General features: G+C 46.2%; 1 protein-coding gene across 1 annotated transcript in view; it reads right to left on the bottom strand.

The window, feature by feature from the left end:
* Nucleotides 1-7,074: 7,074 nt before the first annotated feature.
* Iqgap1 (IQ motif containing GTPase activating protein 1) overlaps nt 7,075-15,818 on the bottom strand; it is a 95,287-nt gene continuing 86,543 nt past the window's right edge. The window contains exons 37-38 of the mRNA XM_028873771.2: nt 11,087-11,195; nt 7,075-8,396 (exon numbers count right to left, since the gene is read on the bottom strand). Coding sequence (XP_028729604.1) covers nt 8,283-8,396; nt 11,087-11,195 — 223 coding nt within the window. The 3' untranslated portion in view covers nt 7,075-8,282. The remainder of the gene's footprint in view (nt 8,397-11,086; nt 11,196-15,818) is intronic.

The following is a 15,818-nucleotide window of genomic DNA, read 5'->3' as shown; positions in this document are numbered from 1 at the left end:
AATTAGGAAAATGCCTACAGCTGATCTTATGGAGACATTTTCTCAGTTGAAGTTCCCTCCTCTCTGATGACTCTCGCTTGTGTCAAGTTGACATAAAACCAGTCAGCACAAGTGTTATTTCCATTTTCCCAAAGCATCTCTAGCATTTTGGATTGTATATGCTATCTTTAAGTCAAGGGTTATAACTAATACTATCTTGAGAATCTTGACAAAGCCCGTAATCTACCTCCCAAGTCCTACCTGATGTAATGACTGGACATAAATCTTTTCCCAACCAGGCCATGATACATACCTTTAATCTCAGCACTTGGGAGACAGGCCGGTGAATCTCTGAGTTCGAGGCCAGCATGGTCTACAGATAGAGTTCCAGGACAGTCAGGCTACACAGAGAAACCCTGTCTCCAAAAACAAAGACAAACAAAAACAAAAACCAAGCAAATAAACAAATATATAAATAAATCCTTTTCCACGATGGGCAGTAGTAGTGCACACCTTTAATCCCAGCACTTAGGAGGCAGAGGCAGGAGGATCTCTATGAGTTTGAGGCCAGCCTGGTCAGTGAATTCTAGGACAGGCTCCAAAGCTTCAGAGAAACCCTGTCTCAAAACAAACAAACAAACAAACAAACAAACAAACAAACAAAAAACAAAAAAAAAAAACAAAACCAGGGGGCTGGAGAGATGGCTCAGTGGTTAAGAACACTGGCAGCTCTTCCAGAGGACCTGGGTTCGATTCCCAGCACCCATATGGCAGCTCACAACTGTCTGTAACTCCAGTTTCAGGGGATCCAACACCTTCACACCAATGCATGTAAAATAAGATAAAAAACAAACAAACGAATAAATAAATAAATAGAAGAAAAAATCCTTTCCCAAATCAGGTAATTTTATTTTATATCAAACGTTTGGGTGGGGGGCAGGGGATGATGGAGGCAAAGCTGGGAATGGAATCCAAGGCCTTGAGCATGCTAAGTAGTCAACCTTTAGTTGAAAATATACATATATATATATATATATATATATATATATATATATACATACACACACACACACACACACACACACACACATATATATTCCCCCCATCCCCAGTGGAACTGTGGAGTCTTGGGGCCTAGAGATGGCTTTAGCTAAAAACACTTGGCTGCTCTTGCAAGAGACCCAAGTTTAGGTCCCAACACCCATATTAGGCAGGTAACTCCAGCTTCAAGGGATACCATGCCCTCTTCTGGCCTCCATGGGTACTTGCACACTCATGCATATAGATAAAAATATTTTCAAAAACCAATCTTTAAAAACTGGAGGAAGTTAATCATTGGGGTGAGTCTTTTTTTTTTTTTTTTTTTTTAATAAACAGAATAAGGATTCTTAGAGAACTGTCACTGATCTCCAGAAGTGAGTTCGAGCAGCTTTCAGAACTGTTAAAACAGTCCCCTCTGGCTCTTCTCCACCATCGTGGTCAGTATGTTTTATTTGCCACATCTCCCAAACCTTTCAGAATCAAGTAATCCCTATTCAAGAAACAAAGCAAAGTTGTGCCGCTTCCCCGTGGATTTGGATGAAAATTGTTGACAACGTCAGATACAACCCTAAGAAGACACTGGGCGGGGGGGGGGGGGGGGGATGCGGCAGGTCACTAAGGACCCACTCTGACACTGGGGCCGGGGGATGCGGCAGGTCCCTAAGGACCCACTCTGTTCGGCTGTTCTGCTGAGGCACAGCCAGTGACCAACCCTACCCCCAGAGACTCCAAGTGTCTGAAGCTGGAGATTTGCAAGTTTAACTGGGATTCTGATTTGCCTCCCACCCACCCCACCCCCTTTTGGTTTTTCGAAACAAGGTTTCTCTATGTAACAGCCCCGGCTGTCCTGGAACTCACAGAGATCCACCTGCCTCTGCCTGCTAAGTGCTGGGACTAAAAGTGTGGCTCTGATTTGCTTTTTATCTGCTTTACAAGAGTGAGTTGGCTGGTTCAGCCATAACTTTAAAAATGTTGTTACTGTGATCAAACATGCACTAATAATAATGGTAACACAACGACTGTGGCTGATCACATAACTTTATAGTCACACACACACCCTAATTTACAGTGTGGCCTGGCACACGGGTGAAGGTCAGAGGACAACCTTGGGAAGCTGGCTTTCTCCTTCCTCCAGGAGGGTCCTGAGGCTCAAACTCAGGCCGTCAGGCTTGGGAGCAGGTGCTTTTACCAGCTCAGCCATCTTGCCAGTCTTGTTGTGCTGTTGCTACAAGACACTGGCAGGATAATTACACACAAGACTTCCTTAGTCGGGCATCACGGGCAGACCTATGACCCTAGCTGCCTGAGTGGCTGAGGCAAGGGGATCCCAAGTCCAAAGCCTGCCTAGGCTATAGAACAACTTCAAGGCTACCAAGGTCAACTTAGTGAAATACTTGTCTCAAAATAAAAACTGTTTTAATAAATAATTAAAAAATTATACACATACATATATATGTGTATATATATTTGGCATATATATATGTATATATATATATATATATATATATATATATATATATAGTGTGTGTGTGTGTGTGTGTGTGTGTGTGTATACAGGGTTTCACTAGGTAGCTTTGGCTGTCCTGGAACTCACTATGTAGACCACGCTGTCCTCAAACTCACAACAATCCGCCTGCCTCCACCTTCTGAGTGCTGGCATTAAAGGCAAGTGCCACCATACTTAACTAATAAGCATTTTTTTTTAATGGCTAGGGATATGTTTTAATAGTAAGAGTGCTTGCCTAGCATGCTCTAGACCCTGGGTTCAATTATTAAAAAAAATTATTAGGAAAGAAAGAGAAACAGGAGTTTAGAGCCACAGCGGTCACTTAGTGGTAGAAAGCTGGCCTAGTGTGTGCAAAGCCCTGAGTGTGTGCTAGCCCAGTACGTGTGCAAAGCCCTGAGTGTGTGCTAGCCCAGTACATGTGCTAGCCCAGACTGCAAACAAGAAAACAAAACCCCATTGAGTTTCAAGGGGGGAACAGAGGGGATTCAGCATTTCCTAGAGCTCCATATACATGCCTTTTCAAAAGGATGCTAGGTGCCAGCTATGGTGGACCACACCACCTTCAATATCATTACTGGGGAGGCAAAGGCAGGCAGGCCTCCCTGAGTTTCAGGACGGCATGCATTCCACGGTGAAACCCTGTATCAAAACAATAACCAAACGAAAAAACAAACAAAAACCCTGGGTGATAGTGGGTTCCACTTGATACCTGTATGAAACAATCTCAAAATCCACAACACACCGGCAATTATAAAGTTGTACCGGGCATTGAGCCCAGGGTCATATGCATGCTAGACGAGAGCTCTATCACCGAGCTACACCCCAGCCCCCACACTTTGCTATTGAAATATAAGAGCTTTGAATGGTGGCCCATATCTGTAACCCCATCGCTTCACGGAGGTGGGACAGATGACCTGAAGTCCACACTGTCCTTGGCAATAGGAATTGGATACTAACTTATGCTACTGGAGACTATCTAAAACTAACCAACCAAAACAAATCACCTGTCAAACTTGAAGTAAAAATGTGTGAAAGAAAATATAAGCTTTCCCAAAATATTTTTAAGGTTAAAATGGGGGGAGGGCACCCCCAGCATTTCTGGGGTGGCTATCTGCTGAAAGTTGATCTTCATTTTTTTCTGAGTCAGCTCCCTGGTAACTTTACTGGTTGGATTTTGCCAGTGGTTAGTCTTGTCAATTTGACTGGATTTGGAATCACCTAGGAGACACAGCTCTGAGTGTCTTTTTTCTTTTATTTCATGTGTGAGTGCTTTGCCTGCATCGATGTGTGTGTGTGTGCCACATGAGTGCCTAGTGTCTATGGGGCCAGAAGAAGGATCCCCTGGAACAGGAGCCACAGCTGATTGTGAGCTGTCGTGTGGGTACCGGGAACTGAACCTAGGTCCTTTGCAAGAGCGGCAAGTGTTCTTAGGTGCTGAGTCGTTTCTCCAACCGCTCTGAGGATATCTTTGAGTCTCCAGAGAGATTTAACTGAGAGAGGACCCACGCTGGGATCTGGCAGGACCTTTCCATGGGCTGTGATCCTGGACGGAACAAAAAGGGGAATGGGAGAGAAAGCCAGCTGAACACATTCCCTCCTCTTCTTCCTGGCTGGCATCACCAACCGTGCGTGCGGCTGGCAGCTGCCCCGCCTCCTCTGCCATGGTGCACTGCACTCCCCTGAGGTATGAGCCAAAATAAACCCTGCTCTGTACAGCTGCCTTCAGTCGGGCCACTGCAAGGGATAAGAGCAGGCATTGCTGCCCCGATTCTGTGTACTCAAGGATTCCCCTTTAACAGCCCGACTTCCCTGCAGGACAGCTTGGAGCACAGGCTAACAGATTCTATGTTCCAGCAACCAGCCTGCCTGGTGGCACCATGTGTTTCAGAACGAGGAATCTGTGGCTCATCCTATGTTGGTTCCTTCCACAAGGTCCTCTGTTGGGGAGGCCATGTTCTGACCCTGATACTCCTCCTTAGGGGGTCATTGCAGCCACTCACACAAACCCTTCCACTTCGTTGCTTAAACTCCTTTAGGATTGCTCTGTTTCTAGCATACGCCGCTGATTTTGCTAGCTTGCAAACGTGATACTGGAGACGTGTCTTCTTATGTGAGGCTGTGTGAGCACTGGTGCACACGCCCTGGCACCCATGTGGAGGCCAGAGGACCTCGGGCGTCAGTCCCCGCCTTCCACCTTGAGACAGCATCTTTCGTTTTACTGCCTCGTATGCCAAGCTCGATGGCCCTCCAGCTGTTGGGGAGTCACTTGTCCCTTCCCGTCTCACTGCAGGGACACTGAATGACACACGTGTGCTACTGTGCCTACTTTGATGGGACTTCTGGGGATCTGAACTCAGGTCCTCACACTTGTGGCACAATGCTTCTTACACACTGGGTCATATCTATAGCATCATTTCCCGCTCCTTTTTTTTTTTTTTTTTTTTTGGGTGACTGCTGATTTCCTTTTTCTATATTCAACTTACCCTAGTCATTTCTGGTGACTTGCATATGACAGGAGCCCCGGGGAACACACTCTCCATTAACACCTGGTGTGCTGTTCATAATAGAACACAAAAGGCAATTTAAAACCCTCAGGCTTTAGCCAATCACAGCTAAGTGGCAATAGCCTGGCCCTCACTACATTCTTATGTTGAGGCTTACTTTAAGCAAAATACACTTTAAAAGGCTAAACATCCTGTTAAAATAGTCCATAATCAGGGGCTGAAGAGATGGCTCAGCAGTTAAGATCACTGACTGCTCTTCCAGAGGTCTTGAATTCAATTCCCAGCAACCACATGGTAGTTCACAACCATCTATAAAGGGATCTGATGCCCTCTTCTGGCCTGCAGGTGTACATGCAGATAGAACACAGGAACACACACATACACACAAATCCATAATTTGAGAGCTGGTGAGATGCTTAGCCGGTAAGGCACCTACAGCCAAATCCGATGACAACCGGAATTCGATCCCTGGGCCCCACATAATGGGAGGGGGCAACCGACTCCCAAGTTGTGCTCTGATCACCACACCCACACAATAAATAAAAATTAAAAATGGTATTCTGTGGCTCGAAGGTAGACTTGGTTTGTTCTTTTTAAAAAAAGACTACAAAGGGGAGCGGTGATTTAATCTTACTCTAGTTAACACCGTTTAACAGGAACTGCTAACAATGAAACGGAGAAGAATCAACACAAACAGGAACAAATGACCTTTTATTTCATACAGAGATACAAAGGCAATTGTGTGTAGCAACAATCTGACAGCCAGTCCAAATTCTGGGGAGGAAGTAAATTCATAGTAAATGTCATGATGGCTGGTCAGAGAGAAGGTCAGAGGAGGAGAGGCGAGCCAGGATAGAGACGGCTGCAGCTAATAAATAACACAAGCGGGGCACGACTTCAGTGTGCCCACCTGGGCTCACCAGGCGACCTTGGGGCTGCTCACAGCAGGACTGACCCCACAGCAGCCATGAAAGTCTCCGAGAGCGTTGGCGCAGTTCTAACTGGGTATTCAGGGAAGGAGCATCCTGACAGTTATCGGGGACATCCTAAGGCACTGCAACCTGAACTCACTCCTGGGCTGGAGGTGGCCGCTGGGACCACATTTGTGATGGACACTTTTTAAGAAACCATACTCGAGACCAGGCATAGTGGCTCATGCCTTTAATCACAGCACTTAGGAGGCAGAGGCAGGTGGATATCTTTGAGTTCTAGGACAGCCGGGTCTACACAGAGTTCCAGTATAGCCAAAGCTAAAAAGAGACCCTGTCTCCTGTCAAAAAAAAAAAAAAAAAAAAAGAAAGAAAGAAAAAGAAAAAAGAAAAAAGAAAGAAAGATGGAAAGAAAACCAGAAAGAGAAAAAGCAAAGAATGAAAAAAGGATGCTGGACACATCTGTTGGTCCTGTTTTAAGGTGACACTGGCTATAACAGTATCCTTTCTCTTCTCTTTTTCCTCTCCCTCTCTTCCTCTCCCTCTCTCTTTCTGAAATAGGGTATGGCTATGTAGCCCAGGCTGGCCTTGACTTAGTCACCCTGGGATTACAGGTATGTACTACCATGCCAGCCTTAGAATTTTCCTTTAACCTAAAGAAAATATTTTCTGAGAAAACTATGTTCCAAAACATAATGAAAAACAGGGCCACTGGTGGCAGGTCCTCCCTGAGCACCCACCTCTACCTACACCCACTCACGGAGGCCCCACCACCCATGGGGACACCGTGAAGGACACTTCTCCAAGACTTACATTTGTAATAGGGACACGCTACATATCTGTCACTAATTAACCATTTGGAGGGGGGAGTCGAGACAGGGTTTCCCTGTGTAGCCCCGGCTCTCCTGAACTCCCTTTGTAGACCAGGCTGGCCTCAAACTCACAGAGATCCATCTGTCTCTGCCTCCAGAGTGCTGGGATTAAAGGCGTGTGCCACCATTGCCTGGCTATCTGTTACTAATCAAAATGGCTTATTTGCCTTCAATATACATCAGTAAACTGTAATATTATTAGCTTAATTTTTATGTTTTATGCAAGAATACCAAACATCAAAGAAATTGAAAGCTCAGTGCATGATTTACCTATCTTTTTGGATAAACAGATTTGTTTTTTAAAGTTTATGACTTTTAATCCAAGAACAAAGGTTTCCAAATTCAATGCCTGGAACTGAATGGTTTTTGTTAGTTGAAGCCTAAGGGTCCAGGCTTCTCAGAATACAAGCATGAATATGGCAGCAGAGCAGAGAGTGGGAAACGGATTTGAACTTCAAAGATGAGATGGGCTGGCTGCTGTTGCTAAGATCTTGCTGACTCTGTAGATAAACCCTAATGTAGGTTATAGAGAAGCTTCAAGAATTCAGATATACAGATAACCCAATAAGAAATGACCCCTTTTCAGGGTATTCTAAAGCATTATACAAATCTTTAAAATTCCTATGACTCACATTTCAAGAAATAAATTTATACTTTAGTAAGGCACTCTTGGAACACAAATAGTTTTGACAACATTTTGGGACAGGGTGAGCCACCCCTTTGTGGGAGAGAGCGAGGGAGCAGACACTGTCCTTGAGTGGAACTCTGCACTGCTCTGAGTGGGTGCTGGGGCCCACTCTCAGCGTCTCTAAAGGGGTGGCGATGATCGTGGGGTTCTCCTTCACCAGGAAGGACCACACCAAGAGTGCTGCCCAGGTTTAGTGGGGAATCAAAAGCAGCTGCTCTCTCCCGAAGCTGCTTCCTTTGAACAGAGAACAGTAACTTGGACTTAGCTCCACCCACAGAGGCAGCGGAAAGGAAGACACCACAGACTCCATCCTCTGATTGCGCATGGGCTATCATGGGCCACCCTTAACCGTGACTCTGATGCGCATGTCCGCTGTTCACCTGACAGCTGTCACTTCTAAACAAGAATTTGAATCCCACCATCCCATTGCTGAGTAAAACAAACACCAACATTTACAAAGTAGCCATTACCACTTAGGAGACCTAACAGAGAGGGGCTGGGTGAGGCGCCACTCTTTCCTACAAGATGAAAGAAAAAGAGAGAAGTGTGTGTGTGTGTGTGTGTGTGTAAGATGAAGCCTGAACTACGACTTCACTGAATGTCCTGTCGGAGCGAGAGGACTTAAAGATGGGCTTCAGGAGTGTGGAGACTGCGGCACCACTGGACAAGGTCTTTGCTTCCAAGGAGTAATGGAGGATCCTAGAAAGGCAGAGGTGAGGCACTGTCCTTTTGAATTCTCAGGGGCTGGCAGCTAGCGACCAGTTACTTCCCATAGAACTTCTTGTTGAGAAGGAAGATGAGGAGGTTGACGTTGACTTTAGCTCTGTCGAACAACTTCATGACCGCAACCCCTTCGTATTGTAGCTGCAGCAAGTCCTGTTGAAGACAAAACAGAACATTTTCACTGTCAGATCTGGAACAAGAAAAGGAAGGTCCCCGGGAAGGAGGAGCCAGGAGGCAGAGACAGGCCTTATGTGTCAGATGGAAGTTCCCAGTGCACACAATCGCCCCCAGGGCTGCAGCAACAGGGGGCGCTGGCTGGTTAGCCTGCAATCTTCAGGCTTTCTAGGTCTTGGGAGTCATTTAGTTTATAGTAAAATACTCTAAACATGGCAAGGTATGTTCAGTTAAAATAGGTACACTTAAGCCTTATTTCAGAAGTTACAATGACATTTCCCCATTCCGCTTCAGCTGTAGGTTAGAAGTATTAGTCCCCGTGGAAAAAATAAAGACATTTCAATTCATGGTGAAATCTGCTAATGGCTGAAAATGAGCATGGCTGATAGCGTCTCAGGACCTACTAGAATCTTTTTTTTTTGAGACACAGTCTTATTTGGCACAGGCTGGCCTCAAACAACTGTCTCCATGTCTGGGATAATGGGTATGGCCACCACACTCAGTTTCTACAGTGCTGGGATCAAACCCAGGGTTTGGTGCAGGCCAAACAAGCGTTCTACCAGCTGAGAGCTGCGTCTCCAGCTCCATGATCTCCTGGACTCCTGGTTTTAAGAGACTGAACCCAGGGCTTCTGAAGACTGAACATGGATGTACTCTCTGATGTGCAGCCCCAGCCCTGCCAGACTCTGACTTCTACTCCACCTGAGAACGATTTCCTACTGTAAAGGCAAGCAAAACAGGAGGACCACACGGTCATCGGACGCCTCGCCTGTGCAAGGCTTTGCTCGGGCACACGGCACGGCATCTTTTCATGGCCTCCTGAAAGTCCTGTGAGGTGAGGTCATCCGAGCTTTAAGGAGGAGCCTGCTGGCACTCAAAGGTGTGGGGTGGCATGGCCGTCAGAGAAGCTGGCCCAGACCTCACACATGCTGCTTTCTCGGCACAGTGTCTCGACTGCTAAACTTCCGAGACTGGTGATGAGGAAAAAGCCAGGGTCAAAGGGCATGAAGGGACTGCAGTGTCGTGAGGATGGGGATCATGGTGTGTCCTCCTTGCCTAACTAACCCCATGCACCTGTGAGCCAGACACGTTTAATGAATCTGAGCACAAGTGTTTGTTTCCTTAGCAGACTCACTGGCCTCTACATACATGGTGAGACCCATGGGGTCAGGGGCTGTGGGCAGCAGTTCTTAGTGACAGCGTATGATGAAATCCTTCCTCACTTATTTAAGTAATATGCTCGGAGAGACTACTGGTTACCGAGAAGGAAATGGAGATGATGACTAAGACATGCTGTTTGAAGAGTTCACAGTTTCGGGGGTGTCAGGGAAGTGAATCAGCTCACACGGTCGACAGGGGATGTCTCTCCGAGCTGCTGAGGCAAGGGAAGGGGCACCCGTGTGGCTATGGGGAAAGGCTGCAGGGGAGGCGATGCACGCACAAATGCTCACTGTTGGCTGGAGGCAGAAGGCGGGCAGGGAGGAGAGGCAGGGCAGCCCAATTATGTGAGGGGAGAGCATCCCGTGCAGAAGTCTAAACGCTCCCAGAAAGGCATTAGGCTGCTCTGCTAGATCACAGCAGTGTGAAGCAGGGCAGGGATAGGACATGGATAAGTATAGCTGAGCAGCAGAGCATGTGCGAGACCCTAGGTCTGACTCCCAGCACTACAAAATCAACAAACCAATCAGTAAAAACTAAGAGGCTATTAGGTAGCACACACACCAAGTTAGAGGGGTCTGGATATCGATTATGAATCCTCTCAATTTTCTGATTATTTTTGGCCTTGGATTTTGAAGATGGCTTTCACTATATAGGCTGACCTGGAATGCACAAAGAAGTCCAGGCTGGCCTCAAACTCTGAATCCTCCTGCCTCTGCATCCTGAGTGCTAGGATTATTGTTGTGTGCCACCATCCCCACTGGGTAGATATTTTTTTAATGTGCAAAAACAGATATTTAGGCAATTAGGCATAGTGACACATATCTATAACCCCAGCATTTGGGAGGAACAAGAGAGTCAGGAGTTCAAGGCCTGGAGTACATAGTGCATTTGAGGCTTGCTTGGGCTACATGAGATTCCTACCACTTCCCAAAATTAGGTATTTGGGGCTGGAAATTGAGCTCAGTGGGGCACTGCTTGCTTAGCAAGCACAAGTCCCTATGGGTCAAACTTGAGCACCAGGGAAAAAAAAAATGAAGATACTTAAAAATAAAAATCAGGGGCTAATTATGTCATAAAACAAATCATTACACATTTCATTTTGAATTTAAAATGTGATTCTGATTTACAAAGATGCAACTTATCCACATTATTTTTAGTAATACACCTAACAAAAGTATCCATATCAAATGCAAATGAGGAAAACGTTCAAGTGCTGAGGAGCATACACTTTCACACTGTTAACACTTCCTTCAGGGCCAGGCACCAGTTCAATTCAGGGTGCTCTGAGTGAAGCTTTGGGTACCAATGCGCTCCGAAGCTCATACACTTTAGGGAGCTCCCAGAGGGCACAGGCCATGCCCGACTCCCCAGACCCTTGACTTCTCCCATCAACCAGGCGCTGAGCCCTTTGAACACAGGCAGCCTTCCCCAAAGGGCCTTCTCTTATCTTCTTCTCCCACCTCATCAGAGAGCTTCAGGTCCGAGCCTGTGCGTGTACGCATACCCACCTGATAATGCAACATGAAAGTCTCCATTTGAACTCCCATGAACTTGGCTTTCACTTCAAAGTCTCCAACTTCTTCTGTTGGACCGATTTCAAAGATAACGTTTTTAAACCTGTTGAAACACAACAAACACCATATGGGTGAGCTTCACATCTGCAGGTAATGATCCTCTGAAGTGGGGGTGGGGGGCATCAGGGGTGCCTGGTAGAAGGTACAGGACCAAAGTTCTCCTGCAGGGGAGGCACCATGGGCAAGGACATCCTGCCATGCCCTCCGCTTTGAGAGCTAGAGAGAGAAATGGTCACCTCCCTCTGAAGCACTTGCATTCTGTTCAAAGAAGGCCCGTGGGGAATGCCCCAGTGGCCTGAAATGGTGATGCCAGGGGGCTCTTCCCTGAAGCTGCTATAGAAAGTTAGCGATAAAAGGAGAAAAAGGGCCGGGCGGTGGTGGCGCACGCCTTTAATCCCAGCACTCGGGAGGCAGAGGCAGGTGGATCTCTGTGAGTTCGAGGTCAGCCTGGTCTATGGAGTGAGTTCCAGGATTGCCAAGACCACACAGAGAAACCCTGTCTTAAAAAACCAAAAACTAAACCAAACCAAACCAAAACAACACCTCAATCAGAAAGCTAAGAAACACATACCATGAGGAAACACTTTCAATTTTAATTTAGAAAAAAAGAAAGAGATGTATGTGTATGTATGTTATGTCTGTGTGTGAGCATGCGTGTCTATGGAGGCCAGAAGAGGCACTGGATCCCTGGAGCTGAGTCAGAGGGACTGTGAGCTGTCTGGCCTGGGTGCTGGGAATGGAACCCAGGTCCTCTGCCAGAGTGGCATGTGCTCTTCACTGCTGAGCATTCTCCAGCCTTGACAGTGTCTGAAACTATGAACTGCTTTCCTCACTGACAGGAGGAGCAGCGGCATGAGCACTCTCCTGCTCGTCCTGGCCCTGCTGAAACGACTGTGGCCAGACGGTATCAGCACGCTTTGCCATCACTGTGGAAAACTGCAGTCCTCCTGCAGGTGAAACGTGAGTTTCTGCATGGTCCTCCACCCCACCTCCGGGCATACACCGGAAGACTTGAGAGAACGGCCCTCACAATAGCTTCGAGCGGAAACAGTGCCTGTCCATCAGGGCATGAATGAGGAACAAAATGTGGTACACAGAGACAATGGAATATTATTCAGCCTTCAAACTAAAAATGAAGGAAATCCTGTCATGTGGTTAAAGCTCTAGGACACCATGCTAAGTGAATGTCCAAGCCAGTCACAAAAGATAAAAAGTACATGGCTTCCCTTATGTGAGGTAACTAATGCAGTCAAAAGCAAAGACCATAGAGAGTATGGTAGCCGCCAGAGGCTGGCTAGAGAGAATCAGGGGGCGAGTCATGCAAGATGCAAACCTCCCAGTGATCTGGCAGAACTACCAGCGAACACTGAACTACACCCTTGAAATGGTCACAGTGTGAACTGTATGCCATGTGTTTTTGTAATAGTTTTAAAAAGCACTCTTTGATCAGAAAATCAATTCGTAGGCATCTATTATTTTAAAAAGCAATCATGGCCCAGAGTTGTAGTGAGTCTTTTTTCTGTCCCACCAACCAGCTCCCAAATAATGACATGGAGACTTCTTATTAATTATGAAAGCTCGGCCTATAGTTTAGGCTTGTTCCTAACTAGCTCTTATAACTTAGATTAATATTTAATACTTATATTAATCGATGTTCTAGCACGTGGTGTTACCTTCTTCCATCTTTCACCTCCTGTTTCACCTCCATGTCTTCTGGCTTCTCCTGAGCACCTAGATCCTCCTCTTCTTCCTCCCCCCAGAAGTCTCCTGCCTAGCTATTGGTTGTCAGCTTTTTATTACACCAATTACAGCAACACACCTTCACACAGTGTACACATTTTGTAAGTGGATTTTTTGTCAGGATCATCAGGTCCTCAATAATAACATAGACATTTCTTATTAATTATAAAAGCTTGGCCTACAGCTTAGGCTTGTTTCTAATTAGATCTTATAACTTAAATTAACCCATTTCTATTAATTTATGTGCTGCTCCAGGCTCGTTTACCTCATCTACGTACTATCCATCCTGCTTTTCTGCTTCCTCCATATCTCCTCGCACCCCCGCCCTTCTTCTTCCCAGTGTTCTTTGTGCCTAGAAATCCTGCCTAGCTATTGGCTGTTCAGCTTTTTACTAAAGCAATCAGAGTGACATTTCTTCACAGTGTACAAAAAGATTATTCCACAACACGGAGTGGCAATGCATGCCTGTAATCCTAGCACAGCAAAGGCTAAGGGAGGAGGATTTGAGGCCAGCTTGGGCTACAGTGAGGCTCCGTCACCACCACCACAAAACAAAAACCGAGCAGATGCTGTGTACCTATAGTCCTAAATGTGCAGAAGAATGAGGCGGGAAGTTTATTGAGTCGTTAATTCAGTATTAGCCTGAGCAGCACAGCAAGGAACCGTCTCACAAAAGATGGCCCCTCACGTGGCTTAATGCAAGCACTGGTTGATATGTGTCATCAAGATTACAGCAATAGAATAAAAAAGTATAATCAAGTGCTCTAAACTAGATCAAGATAGGAAATACGTAGCCATTATAAAAGATACTTTCTTTTTTTTTTTTTTTTTTTTTTTTGGATTTTCAAGATAGGGTTTCTCTGTGTTTCCCTGGCTGTCCTGGAACTCCTTCTGTAGGCCAGGCTGGCCTCGAACTTGGAGATCTGCCTGCCTCTGCCTCCCAAGTGCTGGGACTAAAGGCATGAACCACCATTGCTCAGCTCAAAGATGCTTTCAAAAAGTATGAAAATGTCTCATAATACAGCATTATCAATAAAAGTTGGATACGTGACAACCATTCATGTTAAAAAAAAAGTGAGGTAGATTACTTAGGCACACAGTAGACAGATTGCCTTTCTCTGAACAAAAGCATAGAAGGAAGTTTACTACCTCAAGAGTTTCCCTTTAGCTCATGGAGTCCCAGGTGCCTCTCTCATGCTTTGCCCTGTTTTCAAAGGTCAGTCAGTCATACATATTTCAGAATCAGAAGAGCTAAGAACCTTCTGTAACAAAGGGAGGGATGGTCAGCAGTCCAAGCTCAATGTGTTCTTTCTAACAATGCAGGCCAGGGCTGCCAGAGGACACTGGGTCAGACCTGAACTGTTCTGACCCAGGAGCAAAGCCAGCTGGGCTTCCAGGAAGGATGCAGCTGATCTCTGTGGAACAAGGCGAATGCTTTTTGTGGGCATGCATGGTGGTTTCAATGAGAATGGCTCCCATAGGCCATACGTTTGAATGATTGGGCCCCAGTGAGTAGAACTGTTTGGGAAGGACTAGGAGGTGTGGCCTTGTTGAAGGAGGTGAGTGGAACTGTTTGGGAAGGACTAGGAGGTGTGGCCTTGTTGAAGGAGGTGAGTGGAACTGTTTGGGAAGGACTAGGAGGTGTGGCCTTGTTGGAGGAGGTGAGTGGAACTGTTTGGGAAGGACTAGGAGGTGTGGCCTTGTTGGAGGAGGTATACCACTGGCTTTGAGATGCCAAAGCCCACAGCAGGCCCAGTCTTGCTCTCTCTGTCTGCTTACTACCTGTGGCTCAGATGAGCTCTCTGCTACTTCTCCAATGCCATCCCTGCCCACCTGCTGCCAATTTCCCTGCCATGATGATCATGGACTAACCCCCTGAAACTAATGCTTCCTTTTGTAAGTTGCTGTGGTCATTGTGTTTTGTCACAGCAGCAGAACAGTACCTAAGACAGTATGTCTTGATCAGACACAAAAAATGAAGGAATGAGGCTGGGCAGTGGTGGCATACGCCCTTAATCTCAGCACTCTTAATCCCAGCACTCAGGAGGCAAAGGCAGGTGGATCTCTGTGAGTTCGAGGCCAGCCTGGTCTATAGAGTGAGATCCAGGACAGACACCAAAGCTACACAGAGAAACCCTGTCTTGGAAAAAAAAAGAAAGAAAATGAAGGAATGGCTTCCTGCTTCTAAGAGGCGAGATTACAACGAGGTGTGCGCACACGCTGGTGTCAACACGCCTGGGACAAGTGAGAACAAGAAATTCGTTCTCAGGTGGCAAACTCTTGGGGAATAAAGGTGCCTGTCCTCAAGCCTGATTACTAGAGTTCCACCCCTGGGACCCACATGGTATAAGGAGAGAACCAACTTCTGTAAGTTGTCCTCTGACCTCCATATATATATATACTATATGTGTGTGTGCACACATATAAAATAAGCATAATTTTAAAAATGCATTCTCTTTTACTGCCAGGTTAATGAACTGTTTGTAAAACATAGCTCTGCACATTAAAAACATATATTTTTATATAAGTGCATAAAATATATATAAAAAAAGCCCCCTAGAAAGAGAAGTAAGAACAATAAGATAACAATGGGATGAATTCAAAATTAAAAATAAAAAGATTCTAAAACAAAGTTAAGATGGAAATAGGGGAGAAAATGTCTCTGCAGGAAAAGTGCTGCTGCCCAAGCATGTGGACCTCAAGTTCAGATCCCCAACGTCCATGGAAACACCTGGGCCCAGCAGTGCATCCCTGTGACCACAGCACTGGGGAGGGGAGGGGGGGGGACACAGGCAGAGCCCGGGGGCTTGGCAGCCAGAAGCCTAGTGGAACTGATGAGCTCCAGATTCAGTGAAAGACCGTGCCCCAGAAGATAGGGTGAAGAGGAAGAGGGCACCTGACACTGGCCTCCGTGTTCACACACACA

This window comes from Peromyscus leucopus, chromosome 1, assembly GCF_004664715.2.
Source record: "Peromyscus leucopus breed LL Stock chromosome 1, UCI_PerLeu_2.1, whole genome shotgun sequence".
Taxonomy (NCBI): Eukaryota; Metazoa; Chordata; class Mammalia; order Rodentia; family Cricetidae; genus Peromyscus; species Peromyscus leucopus.
The sequence above is the reverse complement of the archived record's forward strand: the minus strand, read 5'-3'. Positions and strand labels throughout refer to the sequence as shown.